The 18,510-nt window shown below is 40.3% G+C and overlaps 1 protein-coding gene across 1 annotated transcript in view; it reads left to right on the top strand.

Moving 5' to 3' along the window:
* LOC129713281 (glutamine--fructose-6-phosphate aminotransferase [isomerizing] 1-like) overlaps nucleotides 1-18,510 on the top strand; it is a 55,251-nt gene continuing 36,741 nt past the window's right edge. Inside the window, exons 1-7 of the mRNA XM_055662231.1 lie at nucleotides 1-95; nucleotides 8,642-8,749; nucleotides 10,424-10,531; nucleotides 12,087-12,212; nucleotides 14,381-14,396; nucleotides 15,603-15,825; nucleotides 17,468-17,529. Of these exons, the coding sequence (XP_055518206.1) occupies nucleotides 89-95; nucleotides 8,642-8,749; nucleotides 10,424-10,531; nucleotides 12,087-12,212; nucleotides 14,381-14,396; nucleotides 15,603-15,825; nucleotides 17,468-17,529 (650 nt within the window). The 5' untranslated portion in view covers nucleotides 1-88. The remainder of the gene's footprint in view (nucleotides 96-8,641; nucleotides 8,750-10,423; nucleotides 10,532-12,086; nucleotides 12,213-14,380; nucleotides 14,397-15,602; nucleotides 15,826-17,467; nucleotides 17,530-18,510) is intronic.

Below are 18,510 nucleotides of genomic sequence, written 5' to 3'. Positions count from 1 at the left end.
GGGGCGGGACAAGGAGGAGAGGAGGCGGCGGCGGCGTCGAGTGTGCGTTGAGGAGAGCGCGAGCGCGAGCGAGAGAGAGCGGGCGAGGATGTGTGGTGAGTGGCGAGGCCCTGATGCCGGCCGACTGACTGACTGACTGACGAACTACTAACTGGTTGACTAATCAATCGTCTGACACCGATCGAGTGTCGGGTTATGAGGGGAGAAGGCAGGAGAATGGGGCTGGGTTGGGAGGGATCATAGATCAGCCATAATATGAATGGCGGAGTAGACCTCCGAAGATGGGCCGAATTACCTAATTCTTCTCCTATCACTTATGATCCTCTCGGGCCCCCCGCACCCATGGCTCAGGCTCCGGGCTCGGCTATAGTATGAGGGGGGAAGGGAGACCGTCTCCAGACCGGCCATGGTCAGAGACAGCAACTCGACCGCCTCACAAGGGGATGGGCGAGGGGTGGGGAGGGTAAAGGAGGTCAGGCTGGGGGCTCGGCAAAGGGGGGGATGGGAGACCGTCTCCAGGACCGGGGGAGGTCAAAGACAGCAACTCGGAGGGCAAAGGAGGTGTGGGGAGGGCAAAGGAGTGGTAGGGAGGGAGAGGGAGCCACCATACAGTCAAGCAGGATGATTGTATTCCTTATTGCATGCATAATTCTACTTGGGCCGAGCGATCCTCTGGGTACCGAGGTGCCATCTCCGGGCTCGGCTATGAGGGGGGATGGTCACTCCACCGGCCATGGTCAAAGCCAGCATTTCACCCCCTTTACAGACGACAGCAGAGGGAGGGGGTGGGGGGGCACCACCATTCAGCAGGACAATTGTATTCCTTATTGCATGCTGAATTTTACAGTGTACTTTTATCAAGTGCTGCAGTTGGTTCTTTCTGGATATGTGTCTCATTTACAACTAACTGCCTGCAACACTGGTCAGGCCACTCGGCATGTGGGCCGGGCTCAGTTCTGATCACCACGTTACAGGAAAGATGTGATTGCACTGGATTGGAGAAGGGATTTATCAGGATGTGTCTAAGATTGGAGATGCTTAACGATGAGGAAATTCAGGATGGGATGAAGTGTAAAAGGCTGAAGATGTGCCTCGACCCAAAACATCACCTATTATTTTCTCCAGAGATGATGCCTGACCCATGGACCTATTTTGTCTCTATCTTTGGTCTAAACCAGCATCTGCAGTTTCTTCCTGCACAAGCAGTTATGTAGAAGCAATGTAGTCACGGCAATAAAGTAAATATTACAATCTGTACACTCCTGCATTCCACAAATAGATATTGACATGATAATTGTTTTTGTTTTAAATGATGACAAAGGGCAATTGGGCAAAGGGCAAAGATGAAAGGATTGAAGACTTGCAAATTGTGAAGCCAGAGGATGGAATGGAGGTGGGGCAATAGGGGAGAAATAGGTGTGAGTCCAGCTGGGGAACAGGGAAGAAGGGGGTTTTCCTTAACAAACAGACAGTACAACTACTAATAGAACCATGGCTGAAACTAAGGTGCTCCTCATGTGGTGATGGATGGACAACTTTGCCTTTCCTGCAGCTGAATACCCAGTCTTCCCAGTTTTTTCTTCCTTGAGGTTAGGGTTCTTTCCCCTCCCCTGTGCCCCATCTGGACGCACCTATTTCTCTCTTCCTCTCCCCCCCCCCTTCCCTTTTTTTTTGCGTCTTTTGGATCATCTGTTGGACTTCTGAAAGTAAGAATTTTATTGTTGCATTTCTATTCCATTTCAGGACATATGACAATAAAGAACTCTTGACTTGATTCTGCAACTATTATTGAGTTGTTGGTATGCTTGATTTTGAGTAATTTAGTCAGACTGGAGTACAAAAATATATAAGCTGACTTGTTCAAGCAATCCAGAAAGTGCTGCCATTTGAATAAAATGTTGAACTCAGTGGAAACTTCGGGTCCAACCCAAAACATCACTTATCCATGTTCTCCTGGATTACTGCCTGACCCACTGAGTTACTCCAGCATTTTGTGTCGATATTTCTTGTTTGTGTTAGTTTGCAGATTTCATAGTGGAGATTATATTGTGGATCTTGATTATTGTCAGGTTTTATGTGCACAGGTCTGAATATTTTTCAGTTGAAACATTATAATTCATGGATGCCATAATAGCCATTTCAATTTCAAGGTTTTCCTCAAAAGCTACTTTCATTCCAAGAAACCATATTCCCAGAACCTAGATTCTTCCCACTCAGAGAAGTAACATAGAAATTCAAATACGCAGAGATTTTGTTTAAAAATAAATGGTTATGGAATGTGGATATTGGTAACAAGCTTGGTATTTATTGTCCATCTCTAAACGTACTTTTACTACCCATTTAAGAATTAAGCACATAGGTATTCCCGGATTGTGTTTAGTCCAGACTGATTAAGGATGGTGCATTTCTTTCCACGTGACATTTCTGAATTGCATTGGCTTTTACAATAATCCAGTATTTTCATGCTAGTCATTATTAATACAGGGCTTTAATTCTAGCTGATCTGCTCAAAATTATCACCTTCGCACAAATGGCTCTGAGAAGTAATTTGTGTTATTATTCTGGCTCACCTGCAAAATGTGGTGTACCACTAAATATTTTCACCTGGGATATCTCCATTTCTTCTGTTTTTTAAGGTACAAGTTTTAACACTCACTATTTTATTCTTATTCTTTGAATCCCTTTTCCATACATGTCAAAATGATGCCTGGATTAGAGGGTATTAGCTTAAAGGTGAGGTTGGACAGACTAGGATTGTTTTCTCTTGAATGCCTGAGGTTGAGGGGAGATATGGTAGAAGATTATAACATTATGAGGGCTTAGATAGACCAAACCCTTTTTTTTAAGGTTGAAATCTCAAAAAGGGTTTATCGAGAGTCTCCCTGGCTCTACCGTAAAAATAATCAGCCCTTTGTGAGAAAACTTTGCCTGATCTGTATTTTAAGCGGGTTACCTTTTACTTTTAAAGTGTTTCTCCCACAAGAGAACCATACTCGCCACATTCACCCTGTCAATGCCCCTAGAATGTGTAGGAAGGAATTGCAGATGCCCGTTTACACCGAAGATAGACACAAAATGCTGAAGTAACTCAGCGGGACAGGCAGCATCTCTGGAGAGAAGGAATGAGTGACGTTTCGTGTTGAGACCCTTTTTCAGACCCCTAGATTAGGATCCTAGAATCTTTGTTTCCATCAAGTTGGCCTTCGTTCCAAATGCCAGCAGATCCAAACCTACTCTGTCTAAAATATTCTTAGTGATCGACTACTCATTCCAGGTATTGTCCAGTCAGATTTCTTTGAACTACTTCCTAGACAGTTACATCTTTCCTTAAGTAAGGAGACTTTTACTGTTTGCAGTTATCCAGATATGGTGTCCTGAACCCCTGCATAGTGAAGCAGAACATGTCCACTTCTCTCCAGAAATGCTGCTTGACCTATTGAGTTCCTCCAGCACTTTGTATTTTGCTCAAGATTCCAGTATTTACAGTCTCTTGTGTCTCCTTCCTACTTTTGTCTTCAATTACTCTAGCAAGAAACAATTTTGTAATGTTATTTTTCCTAATTACCTGCTGCTTTATCTGCACACTAGCCTTTTGTGAATAAAGCATGAGAACATGATCTTGTTGCATCTCATTGTTTTAATTTATTATTGCCAAAATGTAGAAATTCCCACATTATACTCTATATACTAGATGCCCACTTATGCCCACTCAGTTAGCCTATCTATATTATTTTGTAATTAAAGCAGCAACTATTGGAAATACTCATTAGGCAAGGCAGCATTTGTGGAAGGAGGAGCAGAGGCAATGTTCAATCAGAGATCCTCTATCACAGCCAGAAAAGTGAGAAATAAGTTAGCTTGAACTTGCAGAGAGGGTGGTGAAGATACAAATCGACAGGACAAAGGGAATATCTGTAATATGGTGTTACATGAGTTGCCTGGATAATTCTTATACTCATTTATAGATTACTGAGAGTAGTTTGCTAGAAAGAAAAGAACCGATATATTAACGCTGTGCAATGTCGGTTAACTGTTGCTGAAACCTAAACACAAAAGGAACATCATGGAAATGTCCAGCAGATCAGGAAGTATCCGTGGAGGGAAAACAAAGGTGCTATCACAGATGTATAATATTACAGGAAAGCAGGCCAGTAGGTTATCTGAAAATGTTGAGCTCAATATTGAGTGCTAGAGGCCACAACTTGTAGACAAAATGGCATGCTGTTCTTGAAGTTTCTGTTGAGGGAATGTAAGAGGCAACGGGCAGATCAGTGGGGGAGTGGATGGAAAATTATAGGTAATTGGAAACTCAAGGTTTCCGTTTCGGACTGAAGAGAGGTAATCTACGAAGCGATTACCCAGTCTGGATTTGGTTTCTCCAGTCTAGAGGAGACCACATCATGAGTACAGAATGCAATATACAGTAAAACTGGTCCTAATTGCTTACCACCTGGCTCACTCATTAGTCCTAAATAAGGATTGGCCGTATGAACAGAGCCAGCATCTGGAATATAACAACATTGAGTCTTCTCTACCATCCGATCATGGCTGATATATTTTTCTCTATCAACTCTATTCACCTGTCTTCTCACCGTAAACTTTGATGCCTTTACTAATCAAGAACCTATCAAACTCCACTTTAAAAATACCCAATGATTTGGCCTCCACCGCTGTCTGCGGCAATGAATTCCAAAGACTCACCGCCCTCTGGCTTAATAAATTTCTGCTCATCTCCATTCTAAAGATACATCCTTTAATTCTGAGGCTTTGTCCTTTGGTTCTACATTCTCCCACTACTGAAATCATCTACTCTATCAAGGCCGAGGACCCAGTGTTGCGATAGTGGGGTGAGTGTGTGGTCAGAGCCAGGATCCATATATATCAATTCTCACTTTCCTGTTAACCAGCCTAACTTTCTAACCATGCCAAAGGATGTATTCAAACTGAAAAGTGTGCAAATAAGATTTGTGACAATGTTACTCGGTGTGGAGGGCTTGGTATATAAGGAGAGGCAGGACTGGCTTGGTCTTTTTTCCCTGGCGCGTAGAAGGTTGGGGTGACTAGAGGTTTATAAAGCCACAAAGGGCATAGATAGATTAAATAGCCACAGTCCTTTCCCCAGGAGATGAAATCTAAAGCTACAGGATGTAGGTTTAAAGTGAGAACGGAATGATTTAAAAGCAACCTGAGGGGCAGATACATAGAATGAGCTGCCAGAGAACATAGAAGAAATGGGTACAATTACAGCACTTTCAAGACACTTGGACAGGAACACAGTTAGGAAAGGTTTGGAGGGATATGGACCAAGCGGAGGCAATTGGAGCTAGCTCAGATGGGCAACTTGGCCTGTTTCCATGATCTGTAGCTCAATGACTGTATATACAATCTACTTAGAACTCTTATTTACCCTTATAACCTTTGGTTCTTCACTTTATAAAATGCTTGGTGGATATTTCATTATAGTCATTGCCACGCATTCCTGTTCATTCGTGCTGTAATAAAATTGAATTAAATCAACACAGATCAGTTTTGTCCCATTGGTCGTTTGAGTTTTTGATGAAATAGCGCAGAGTACATTATGTTCTAAATTTAGATTACTAGTTAATACAATCTGAAGTGCCTAGCATGTTCAGCCTATGGACCTGAGAAGACATAGATTCCATCTGTGGTTTCATTTGGCATATTTCCCCTTTTGTTGCAGGTTGAGGAATAAAAGGGGAGTGAAATTAAATACAAATCATGCTTGTGGGTAGCTGGGTAACTAGTTGATGCTATAATTGACACTCATTTAAGATTCAAGATGTCTTGGGTAGCAAAAACGAGCATAAAAGAGTTTTTGTCCGTGGACTTGCCAGGAAAGGCATCAGCAACTTCTGGAGGAATTAACTAAGCACAACATTTTTGTACTTGTACCCTTCGAGATAAGTAAACATTTTGATTGTTTCTGCAGTTTCTTGATTGAAGGTCAACAATCGTTAGAACAAATTCCCTTTTTGATATGCTAATACGTGGTTGTTGAAACTGAAATGCAAGCTGACGCCAACTTTTAGGAAAATCTGTTCTACTTTCTAGCCACAATGATGCTTTTTTTCTAATTTGCAAGTGCATTTTTCTTTTGAAAGGTTGTATGGAATTTGCTTCCATCATACTGTCAATATGTTAATTGCTGTTTGAGGGGAGCGGTGTGAGGATAAATATCCCGGTCCCACAAAATCTGTGCGTAATTAATTTAAACCTGTTACATCAGAAGAACTAGTTTTTCTCCCTCCAGCCCCTCCCTTGTTAGGTAAAAATCTCTTGTGATATTTAACGCCTATCAGTCCTGACAAAATGCACTGAGGCGATCAATTCTACCTATTTTATTTTTTCTATCTTTTTGTATATCTACAAATATATAAAGGTGGTGTTAATTGTTTGAGAGCATGATCTTTCTCCTAATTCTGCTGAATCTGAATCTGAATTCTGCTGATTACTGATTTCCACATTCCTCAAATTACTAACTTTTTTTGCCTGTTATTTTATAACGTACCTTGGATACAAAGTATAAGTTAGTAACAAAGCAACAAGTGGAAAGTTTTGTTCTATTTAGTTTAAAGTAAGTAATGGTCAAGTACAACTGAGAATCAAATGAAGCTTTTAATGTTATTGCCCTGGCAAGCATTTGGTGTGATTCAATTCCCATCTTGGCACTGGCTAATTTAAATTCAAGCAGTAAAATTAAACTGGGATTAAATGAAAACTAGGCTCAATGTCGTAGGCTATTAAATTTTCAGATTGCCTTGAAAACCATCTATAACACATGCATCTCTTAATTTACTTCTAAGTTCAGTAACAAATATAAATGGACAATAAATGCCAGCAATATTCATATTCATGTCCTTCAAATGAAAAATCTGAAGAGATTGTTTCAGGAAATGTTTATAAACTACAGAATGATGTGTCTGTAAGTACTAGAGGCCAAATGCTCATTTATGGAATGGTAAGATTAATAATCTTTGCCTAGTTCTCTTCCTTGTCAGTGAAATTCACGATCATGTGGTAATTAGAATGACTGTTTTGAAGTAGTTATTGAGCAAGCTGAATTAACATAATTGGTGAAGCATTTCTGAATAATTGCTGCATTTTCTTAGAAGTTCTGTTACCCTGAAGTCAGGGATCAATCGCATGGGTGAAGTAGAACACACATGATCATTGAAATATAGGGGAAAAGAAATGTCATATGGTACCATTGTAGTTATTCATTTTTCTCATGTGTTAAGGAGTGAAAACCAGGCAGTGACCTTCTCAGGTGGACATCAGATTGGACTCAACTGTTCCGCAGTGTATGGTTGAATAGTCTTGATACAAGGCATGCATTGAGTACTCCTACCTGTAGTCTAATTTTAATGCATGAAGAAGCCAAGGGCATCTGTTACTGTCTAAAGAGGCAACACCTTCATGAAGGAAGAAAACCCTTCTTTCAAATCTTTTTCTTGCAAAGCATCTTTGTGCGGAGATGCATAGACGCGTCATTGTGTCGTGCGCTATTACATGGTCTATAAATAAATTTAATCAGCTGAGCCTTCTGCAGCACAATTCAGGTCATTGTCGACAAGCAATAAAACTGCTTTCTTGAGAAATTTTTGAGTAAGCTGACAGATCGCAATGTCGTCAATACAGAATCCTCCTTGTGCCTTGTAACTGGTTTGGAATCCTTCCCATGCCAGTTCCAATTTGCCATACCCAACTTACCATAGCGGGCAAGCATCTAGTCAATACCATTGGCTATATTCACAACAGTGACATCCTACTTGGTTTGCTGGTGAATTCCTTTTGCATGATCCAAGTTGCCTGGTTGCATTTTAAGACAGTTTAATTAATTCAAATGTGTGTGTGGAAACACATACACTAATGTGAAATTTGGAGTATAAGTCAGGCGTTTCTTGAGGAAGCCAGGTAATGTCTCACAGCTTCATTGTGGCTTCGAATCAGGTCAGGAGTTGGTACTGTAACTGTTGTATAGGTACTGGTTTGAAGTAACATTGCTTAAAATTAATACCACAGTTAAGTTAACAGACTTTATACTGAAAAATGTGGTCAGATTGGAATAGTGTTAAACAGAGTGGCTACTTTGACAAGTTGAAGATGAAAGTGGTGGTTATCAATATGTGGCAGCTTCAAACTACATATGAAATTGGCTTGCTTCTATTGGTTTTGTGTGGATGTAAGAAAATGGACTGGCATATTATTCATTCAGGCGTAGATTTAAATCAACTTGAGTCCCTTTCCAGCTGGCATTCTGAACATCATTTCAATAGTTCCCAATGTTCGAAGAATCAAAATGCTTGTGTGATGCAAAAAAGATGTTGCTCAGGTGCAAGTTTTTCAGCCCATTGTCGTATTACTAAAAATTGGCAGAACTTGGTGGCATAATGACGAGAAAGTCAACTGGTCATCATGCACAAAGCAAGGCGTTCTAATTGTTTGATATTTCTTCCATGACCTTCTGCCTAGAATCATCGGAATGTTTTTGCTTCAGCATCACCCGCACTTGGTTGAGAAAGGAAGTAAACCTGTTGTACTTGCTTTGCACACGTACTTTATTTTGTCAGTAATTGGGAAGACAGAATTGTGAAATACTTCCTTGTGCTTTTATTCAAAGGAATCTTTGCTTACCTGAACTATCATGTACCTCGCACAAGAAGGGAGATCCTCGAAACTCTCATCAAGGGACTTCAGCGCCTTGAATACAGAGGATACGACTCTGCTGGTAAACACAGATATTAATTGCACTCTTAGGGAGGAGAGGAAGTCGGGAACTCCTCTCTTATCGCTTGTCCTTTTGATAATGGGAGCATCATTTGATTATGCAGGACCTATCTGAGCTGTAGGGAGAGGTTGAATATTCCTTGGAGCACAGGAGGATGAGGGGTGATCTTATAGAGGTGCATAAAATCATGAGAGGAATAGATTGGGTGGATGCTCAGAGCCTTTTGCCCAGAGTAGGTGAATTGAGGACCAGAGGCTCAAGGTGAAGGGGAAAAAATTTAATAGGAATCTGAGGGGTAACCTTTTCCTACAAAGGCTGGTGGGTGTATGGAACAAGCTGCCAGAGGAGGTAGATGAGGCCAGGACTGTCCAAACATTTAAGAAACAGTTAGACAGGTACATGGATAGGACAGGTTGAATTGAATACATTTTATTAGCCAAGTAAGTATACATACAAGGAATTTGACGGTGCATTGCTCTCAAGTAATAACACGATATACAGTAGACAATTAAAAATAAAACATAATTTAAACACGTGAAGAATGAAATAAAATACCAGAGCAAAAGGAGGCTACAGACTTTTGGCTGTTAAGTCGAGCTACTGTGTGTGGAAAAAAACTTTTTATGTCTGGCTGTGGCGGCTTTGACAGTCCAGAGTCGCCTTCCAGAGCGAAGTGCTTCAAAGACTTTATGGCCAGGTTTAGAGGGGTTGGAGATGATCTTGCCCGCTCGCTTCCTGGCTTTTGCAGTGTACAGTTCATCGATGGAGAGAAGGTTGCAGCCAACAACCTTCTCAGCTGATCGAACGATGCGCTGCAGCCTCCGAATGTCATGCTTGATGGCTGAGCCAAACCAGACCATGATGGAGAAGGTGAGGACAGACTCTATGATGGCAGTATAAAACTGGACCATCATTGCCTGTGGCAGATTGTGTTTTCTCAGCTGCCTCAGGAAGTATATCCTCTGTTGGGCCTTTTTGATTGTGGAGTCGATGGTGGCCTCCCATTTAAGGTCCCTGGAGATGATGGTTCCAAGGAACTTAAATGACTCCAGAGATGTGACTGGTGTTGTTGATAGTGAGAGAGGAGAAGGGGAGGGGTGCTCTCCTAAAGTTTACAATCAATTAAACTGTCATAAAATCATTGAGCTCCAGGTTGTTGCAATGGCACCAGGACGCCAGCTGAGTCACTTCTTGTCTATCTGTCTGGAGGGATATGAACCAAATGCAGGCAGGTGGGATTGGTGTAGCTGGGATATTTTGGCCGATGAGAACAAGTTTTGGCATGGCCCCTGTCCTTTCGACATCATTTTGATTAATGATCAGAAGAGTAAATGGGCGATACATTTTCAAAGCATTTGATGAGAGAAAATAATATATTCGATCCAGAACATTCCAGTAATCTTGCTGATAGGGCAAGTTTGACAGGAAAGTTGGAACAATGGTAAGGGACTGGAGAAGAGGAATGGCAAAGTGTAGTGTTAAATCAGTTGGGGAGATTCACTAACGTGTAGAAATGCTGATCAATAGCACTGTAGACAAGGAAGGTACTAATAATTGGTAGGGATGGGGGAGGAGGGCAAAGTGCTCAGTATTGTACAAATCTCAATTATCATTTGTCTCTTGAAGGCTCTGGAAATATTTTCGCATTTAGATGAAATTTTCTTTTCTTGCCAGGTGTTGGAATCGATGGCGGAAATGACAAGAACTGGGAAAACAATGCGCGTCAGATACACTTGATCAAGAAGAGTGGGAAAGTCAAAGTGCTGGAAGATGCAATTGAGAGTAGGTATTCTTTTGTCCAGTCAAGTGTTTTTTTGCCTCACAATGCAATGTTTTGATTTACAAGAAATGGGCAATGATAATGAAAGTGTTTGGTTTTTTTTAAATTAGGGAAAACTATGCAAAATCCGTGGCAATTCCATGTTAGACAACTAAGTTGACATTATTTACAACTCCTAACTGAATGCTGAGTTTATGTTTTAGTTTTTAAGTTATTTTGGATTGATTTTCCTCTCCATTTTTCAGTCGCGTCTCATTGCATCATCAACAAAAAGACAGACAGGCAGAAGATTGGTTCCAAGCCTTTCTTTAAAAACTGTCAGGATGCTTAATTATTGATCAGAAAGTGCCCAACGAAAACTCTAATCTTCTGCTCAACCTTCAGCTTTAATATGTTCCTAATTAAAACAATAAAACCAATATGTTGCATTATTTAACTAAGATACAAACACAGGGTGGGATGGATAATCCAGATAATCGAGTCACTTTTGGGCATAGTTTTTTTTTCACTTTTTAGTGGACATGTCGAATTGTTTGAGACCATGCTTGACCTGGTTAGTAATTTGGACTTTGTTCAGATTGTGGATGTTTTGTTGATCTTGAGCAGACAATCTTGAGGCATGTACTGCATGCATCCCAGAAAGGGCATCCTGTGAATGCCCATGTCTGTTTTCCTTTAGATTTTGTGGATGTTCCATTGGACATCCTGTCCCACAAGCATGTGGTAGGTTCAGTGACTTATTCAATTCTGCGCTTACTTACATCAAATGGATATGAGGGCAGGTTTGCAATGCCTCCATTAAACATTGAACCTAAAGCACCATTGAACCATCCTGCTCCAGTCTAGGGAAATAGCAGAGTAAAGTTCCTGCTCTTGGATCTCCAGGTATGTCTCTATCTTTACAATATTATTGATTTTTATTTTAAATTATTTAAGGTTAGATATGCTGGGCAAGGACAGGAAAGATTACATATGTGAAATACTGGCTGTCAAATAGTAACAGCATATGGAGTTGCAAATGATCCCATGCTGAGAATCAGTATAAAATCTGAAACTTAGAAGTGCTGTGAAACTTGCACAGTTCCCTTTTTGCAGTGAAGTCATGGCTGGGATAGGTTGTGATACAATCTAACTACTCAAGACAGAAAGCATTGAATGCGTTACTTAGAATGAATCCACACTAGTTGCATTTACTTTAAACCACAAAGCAGAACATTTGGGATTGGTGCCCAGGGCTTGAATTCGTGAATCATTTGCACTGTGATGATAATAAATGAAAGCTATTCATTTCAAGGTGTTCCACAAAACTTTGTCTGTCAGTTTTCATGGATCAGTGTTATCTCAGTTCCAATCTCATGTCCTTCGCATTGATTAGATTAGAAACTTAAAAAAATTATCAGTTGGTTTAATGCAATTTGGAGGACCTTTAGGTATGCAAGCAAAGAATTTAACTGTGATTTGTCACATTTGACAATAAGGTATTAATTCATTCAATAATCTGTTCTTGCAAATGGAATATCTCAGATCGAGATTGTCATAATGGCTGTTCCTTTTCAGAGCAAGACGCCATAGATTTGGACATTGAATTTGAGGTACATCTTGGAATTGCGCACACACGCTGGGCAACTCACGGTGTCCCCAACTCACTCAACAGTCATCCACATCGCTCCGACAAGAAGAATGGTATGTTTTGACCCCAACTGTTTACTGAACCTCTTGAGTATATTGGAAGCTTGTAGCTTTGTCTCATAGCTTTCACCTTAATTCTCTACCCTGAAACTTCCCTGGCAAAAGACTGAACTTTTAATCATAATACAAACCATAAACCAAATACAACGATACAAAAAACAATCAGAGATGCTTACAAAAGTTAATTGACCTGAAACATTAACTCTGTTTCTCTCTTCTCAAATATTGCCTGTTTTATATATACTCATTCAATGATTATGGTTATTGGAAGCAATATCCTGTTCCCTTAACTGTCCTTTGCCACAAGTAGTATTTTAAAGTATTGACAGCCGTCTTGGTATTGATGTACAGTGTCCTTGTTATTGAAAATACTCGTTGGAGATGTGTAATGGTATGTTAGGATTGGGAGAACTCTGGTACCATGTGTTTTTGTCATTTCACACAATTTTTGACATAAAGTCAGTTATTCTTAATTTAGTTTTCTCTGCTTAATATTTTGGGCCATTAAAAATTCTTGGTCTCTCGGATTGTTATTAAATGGCAGATGTATCAACCATATCAAAATTTTATTTTTAAAGATTCCTGAATGCAGTGAATTTTCTTCCCTTTATGCTCAGTCAATGAAGAGTCATAACATTGTGTGTAATTGGTTTAAGATGCAGTAATTGTAGATCGCCATTGTTAGCACCCAGAAAAAGCTCTGGAGCTAGCTGTCTTCTTGAAGCATTGCTACATTGTGATGCTGTTCCTTTCAATCATAATCGGAGACCCTACAATTTCTCTTCAATATGCCAATTATGAAAGCAATTTAGCTGATTGTAAGCATAGTTGGATAGAATCCCTTAAAGAGACGGCCGGTGGGCAGGATTATCATGCATTCTGATTCATACAAAGATGTCTCTTTTAAGAACCTAATTGGCAAATTGCACAGAATATTTAACCTGGTATTTGGTGTTAAAACAAAAAAAGTTCATGAAGCAATGCTGCCAAGTCGGATTGGGGTCAACAGCAGTCTGCAACAGTTAGGAATAATGGAGCAGGGAGCAGATCATTCAACACTAACCTGTTCTGCCATTTTGTAAGACAGTGGCTAATCTGTACCCATGAGCCTTATTTCCATATCTTAATGGGCATATAAAATGATTCTTTCAGCTTGAATCGACAGCATCGTTTGGGAGAGAGCTCCAACCTTTTTGCATTCAACAAAGTTCCCTAAGTTCTTTGTTGTTTTGTTCTTTGATGTTATGTCCTTATTGATGTTATGTCCTTATGCTTGAACTCGCTTGAACTTGGAAATATTTTTTCTCTGAATACTCTATTAAAAGATATTTGCACAGCTACTTTGATAGGAAAGATTTAGAGTGATATGGGCCAAACACAGGCAGGAGGGAGTTGTGTAAATGTGGTTGGTGTGGGTAAGCTGGGCTGAGGAGCCTGTTTCTGTGCTGTATGATTCTGACAATGACTCCATTGCTTGACTGCAAAATTGTCTTAACCCTCAATTTTCCAAGGCATATTTTTTAATGCACTTTCTATTTAAATTGAATCATTTATACCTTGATAACATTCTCTGTACAACTCTCGTATTTTTAAGTTGCAATTATCAGAACTCTCTTAATTTGCTCCAGACTTGATTTATTAAAGATTTGAATACTGCAGCAAAACTTACTCAAATCTGAGTTCTACATTTCAGGTTTAAGGACAAATATTCCATTAACCTCTCTGAATTTTTTGAACCTGACTGCTACCTTTTAGTGCACTGTGTGTATGTATATATATATATATGGATAGTTAAATCATTTTGGGCCTCCACTGTTACTTTTACATTAAATCGCTAAGACACATTAAAAATGGGTGGTCTCAGGTGCTGTTTCACCCAAGTGTTTGCGTCCCTTTTAAAATTTTGCACTCTGGATTTGACGGCATGGATTTAGGAGATGGAAAATGTCAATCATTTTTAATCTCTTACACCAGCCTAGATCCTTGGAAGTATTAACTGACCTACATTTCACAGGATTTCCCATTTGAATAAATTCGCAAAAGTTCCCAGTCGCTATTTAATTAAAGACTCCCAAACAGTTGTTAGTTCTGCCATTGATTCCATATCCTTTCTCAGAGTTTCAGGTATCATTCTATAATGTGTGCTTTTTTTCCACATACAGTTCTGGAAGTCAAATGGTATCATATCCAAAATACAAAGATCTATTACATCATGGTGCAGTACCTCAAAATAATTAAATAGGTTTACTAACTGACCTACATTTCACAGGTTTTCCCAAGGTGCACTAAATTCGCAAAAGTGATCAGTCGCTATTCAATATGATCATGGCTGATCATCCAACTCAGTATCCCGTACCTGCCTTGTCTCCATACCCCCTGATCCCCTTCCACAAGGGCCAGTTAACTCAAATAATAACACTAAATGAAATGACCTCAACTTTGTTTTTTGGCAGAGAGTTCAGAGTTCATTCTTGCGTGAAAAAAGTCACAATGGTATAATTACAGGATTTCCCCTTTATCCAAAGACCCCTTGAGGACTTTCTACAGGAGGGTAGAGAAAAACAATACATAAAACATTTTCCATACCAGTGTGTTTCATACCTATTTAGTATTGATTGCTGCCCTTATCAGGCAGCATTAACCCTTTGTATTGCTGTAACTTCTTTAACGGCAAGGTGTTAACTATTTACGAAAAGTAGGATACATTGGTTAGTTCATATTCCTTGTTAAAAGTGCTGCCATTTGCCCTAAAAATCTTTTATTCCTCTGATCTAACCGAGTGACGGGTAATAGGTGAACACAGGCGGCTGGTGGTGGGGAGGCGAGGTTGGGGTGGTGGTACAGCAGCCCACCAAGTGGCCTCATTGCAGTTCCTCAGATCTTTGTCACAACAGCAGTTCCCATTTGTGCATCTAATTAATTGGCATTTGTCTTCCAATTCTGTCATCTGTGCAGCACAGTTCTGAAAATGGATTGCCTTGCCATCTTTGAGTATGATTTCAGTCTGTTGCATTGCATCACACAGTCTAACCAGCTGTGTTTGTTGGACTTGTATTATAACACAGTGCACTGCCAACTTATTTAAATATGAGGTTTGTTTCCTCCGTCTAGTGGCAGAAGCTAAGTGCTAATTAGATTTTAGAGATATAGCATGGAAACAGGCTCTGGCCCACTGAATCCACGCCGAACAGCGATCACCCCGTACGCTAGAACTATCTTACACACTAGCGACAATTTACAATTTTATTGAAGCCAGTTAACCTACAAACCTGTACACCTTTGTAGTGTGGGAGGAAACGGGAGTACCCGGAGAAAACCCACGCGGTCACAAGGAGAACGTGCAAACTCCGTACAGTTAGCACCCGTAGTCTCTGGTGCCTAAAGGCAGCAATACTACTGCTGCGCCACTGTGCCATCCCTGAGCATTTCTAAGCATATGTGTCAATTTCTTCAAGACATATCTCTCTTATTGCAGGAAAGCAAAGGTTATGAGTTTGAATCTGACACTGACACCGAATCTATTGCAAAGCTGGTCAAATACATGTACGACAACCGTGAGGATGACATCAGCTTTGCCACCCTGGTGGAGAGGGTTATTCAACAACTGGTAACGTTAAAATCCTTTTTACATGTTTTACATATGTTGGTTTATATTCTAAATTTAGCTCACCCTAAACTTAGAGTATTGATAAAGGGATTTAGATCACCATTTAACCTTTCGAACTTCCAAACAGGTTATTTAATGGCTTGTAGAATTAATGACATTGCATTGCCATGGGAATTTATCTAGGTCTAGAAACCTTTTATAATTTTATTTTATCCCAATTTTGCAAGTAAGTTTTTTTCCCTTTTTACTTAAAAGATCTACTTATTTTTAACATATTATCTCACTAAAAATCAGTGAAATTTTGTTGGAAATTCCAGCATTTATTTTTCTGCTTGCAAAAAGAAGTAATCTTGTCTGCAGTTATTCCCAAATTATCCAGGTAATACAGTAGGGCATTTTACCCACCGCTTTGATGTTGCACATTGAATTGTAAAATTCATGAGGACTATTATTCTCTCTTGTGATTGCAATTTCCAGTTGGTGTTGGAAATCTTCAAGTCAGTCATACAGAATGGAAACAGGCCCTTTGGCCCAATTTTACCAAACCAACCAAGATGTCCCATCTGCACGACTCACCTGCCTATTTTTGGCATAAACCCCTCTAAACCTTTCCTATCCATGTACCTGTCCAAATGTCTTTTAAATGTTGGTATAGTATGCCTCAACTACCTCCTCTGGCAGCTCATTCCATGTACCCACCAATCTTTGTATGAAAAAGTTTCCCCTCTGGTTCCAATTAGATCTTTCCCGTCTCTACTTAAACCTAGTTGCCCCTCTGGTTCTTGATTTCCCTACTCTGGCTAAAATACTGCGCATTTACCCATTTACTCTAGCTGTTCACCTCATGATCTTATACACCTTTGTAAGATTACCCCTCATCCTCCTACGCCAAAAGCCTCCTTAACCATCCTATCTGCCTGTAACACCACTTTAAAAAAACTATGCTCTTGCTCTCCTATATCCCTCTGCTCTACAACATTCCCCAGAGCCCTGCCATTGACTAATGTCTAGCCCTGGTTTGACTTCCTAAAATGCAACACCTCGTGCTTATCTACATTAAACTCCATTAACCACTCCTCAGCCCACCTGCCCAAGATCGTGCTGCAATTGTTGACAACCATCTTCATTATCTAGGATGCCACACACTTTCGTGTCATCTACACTTACTAAAAATGCCTGGTACATTCTCATACAAAATGAATATTTAAAACAGCACCAGCATTAAAAAGAAATCACCATTGAAAGTAAATTGTAAGCATGAAGCAGCATTGCTGCTTGATCACCTAGCCCTCATTGAATAGCTGATATTTGTGAACAATCCCAATTAGGTTTGTAATGAAATCAAAGCCCTTTCTGTTGTAATCGTGCTTTATGAGTATTTCAGTGTGCTCCATTGATTTAAATATTATGTCATGACTGGGAACACATTCTTTGAATGCAGCACAGCCCAAATTCTCCTGGCCATTCCGACAATATTATCATAATTCAGATCAGATTTCCAGTTTGGTTTCACGCTTCGGGTGTAACCTTTATCAAACTTATAACAGAAGGAAAAGTGTAGGATTCAAGTTGCTGTTTAGTTTTGATTAGATAAGAAGCTATTTTTTTATATTTCAGTTTAAGATTGTGTTTTGTTCTACAGGAAGGTGCTTTTGCTCTTGTACTGAAGAGTGTCCATTACCCGGGTGAAGCTGTCTGCACTAGGTATGTAGATTTGTTGTGTTGCTACTTCTGGCTTGACGATGCAAAATGTTATTATATGTTATGACATTATATATTAACAGTCAATTTCTTGGGGGGAGGAAGGCACTATTGGGACATGCTGATAATGTTATAGCTTCCTCGCTGAACGGAAGACAGGTTTATATTGTGTTTAATATGTTTATTATAATATGTTTGTTTTATAATATAAATGTGGTGCCGTGGCAGGTTTGATTCCTGAGGTGATAAATTTATGGAAACTTGGATTTCAGATGATGTAACTAACAGCACTGTCGGACAAGTTGAAAGAATAGAAAGAGGTTTGAAAGTAGCTAGAGGAAATGTATTATGGGGATCAGATCTAATGGAGACATCAAGGAAGTCAATGGTTCAATGGTCCTTTATTGCCACGTGTACCGAGGTACAATGAAATTTGATTTACCATACAGTCATACCAAAAAAGCAACAAGATACAAAACTACATCAAGATCAAACATAAGCAGCCACCACAGTGGCGTGTGAGAATCCCTCGGGCACACAGCACAAGCGGAGACCCACAGCCATCAGTTCAATGTCCGGTCCACACACACGCTCCTTCACCGTGATGTGACCAGAGTTGTACCGACCACTGTCACTAGTCACTGTCCGCCCGAATCGTCAGAAAGCCGTCCACACTCGCACCAGACTCCGGGATGTCCTCATGGCGCGATATCCCGCAAACACCGAGATCACTGCACTCACGCCAATCCCTCCGAGTCCCCACCAGCGCAGGCAGCACATCCATCTTGTTTTTCGGAGCCCTCACATTCCCCACTGTGATGGAAGACAAATAACTTTTACCTTCTTCCTCCTTTACTCCCGCAGTCGGCGATCAAATCCCCCGCAACGGGGCGATTGAGGCTCCCGCGATCGAGGCGGTCGAAGCCCCTGCGGTTGGAACTCTCAAAGTCAATCTCTAACAAAGGGACCGCCGGCTCCACGGCC

Source organism: Leucoraja erinacea, chromosome 35 (genome assembly GCF_028641065.1).
Source record: "Leucoraja erinacea ecotype New England chromosome 35, Leri_hhj_1, whole genome shotgun sequence".
In the NCBI taxonomy this organism is placed as follows: Eukaryota; Metazoa; Chordata; class Chondrichthyes; order Rajiformes; family Rajidae; genus Leucoraja; species Leucoraja erinaceus.
Note: the sequence above shows the minus strand (reverse complement) of the source record. Positions and strands in the feature narration are given on the sequence as shown.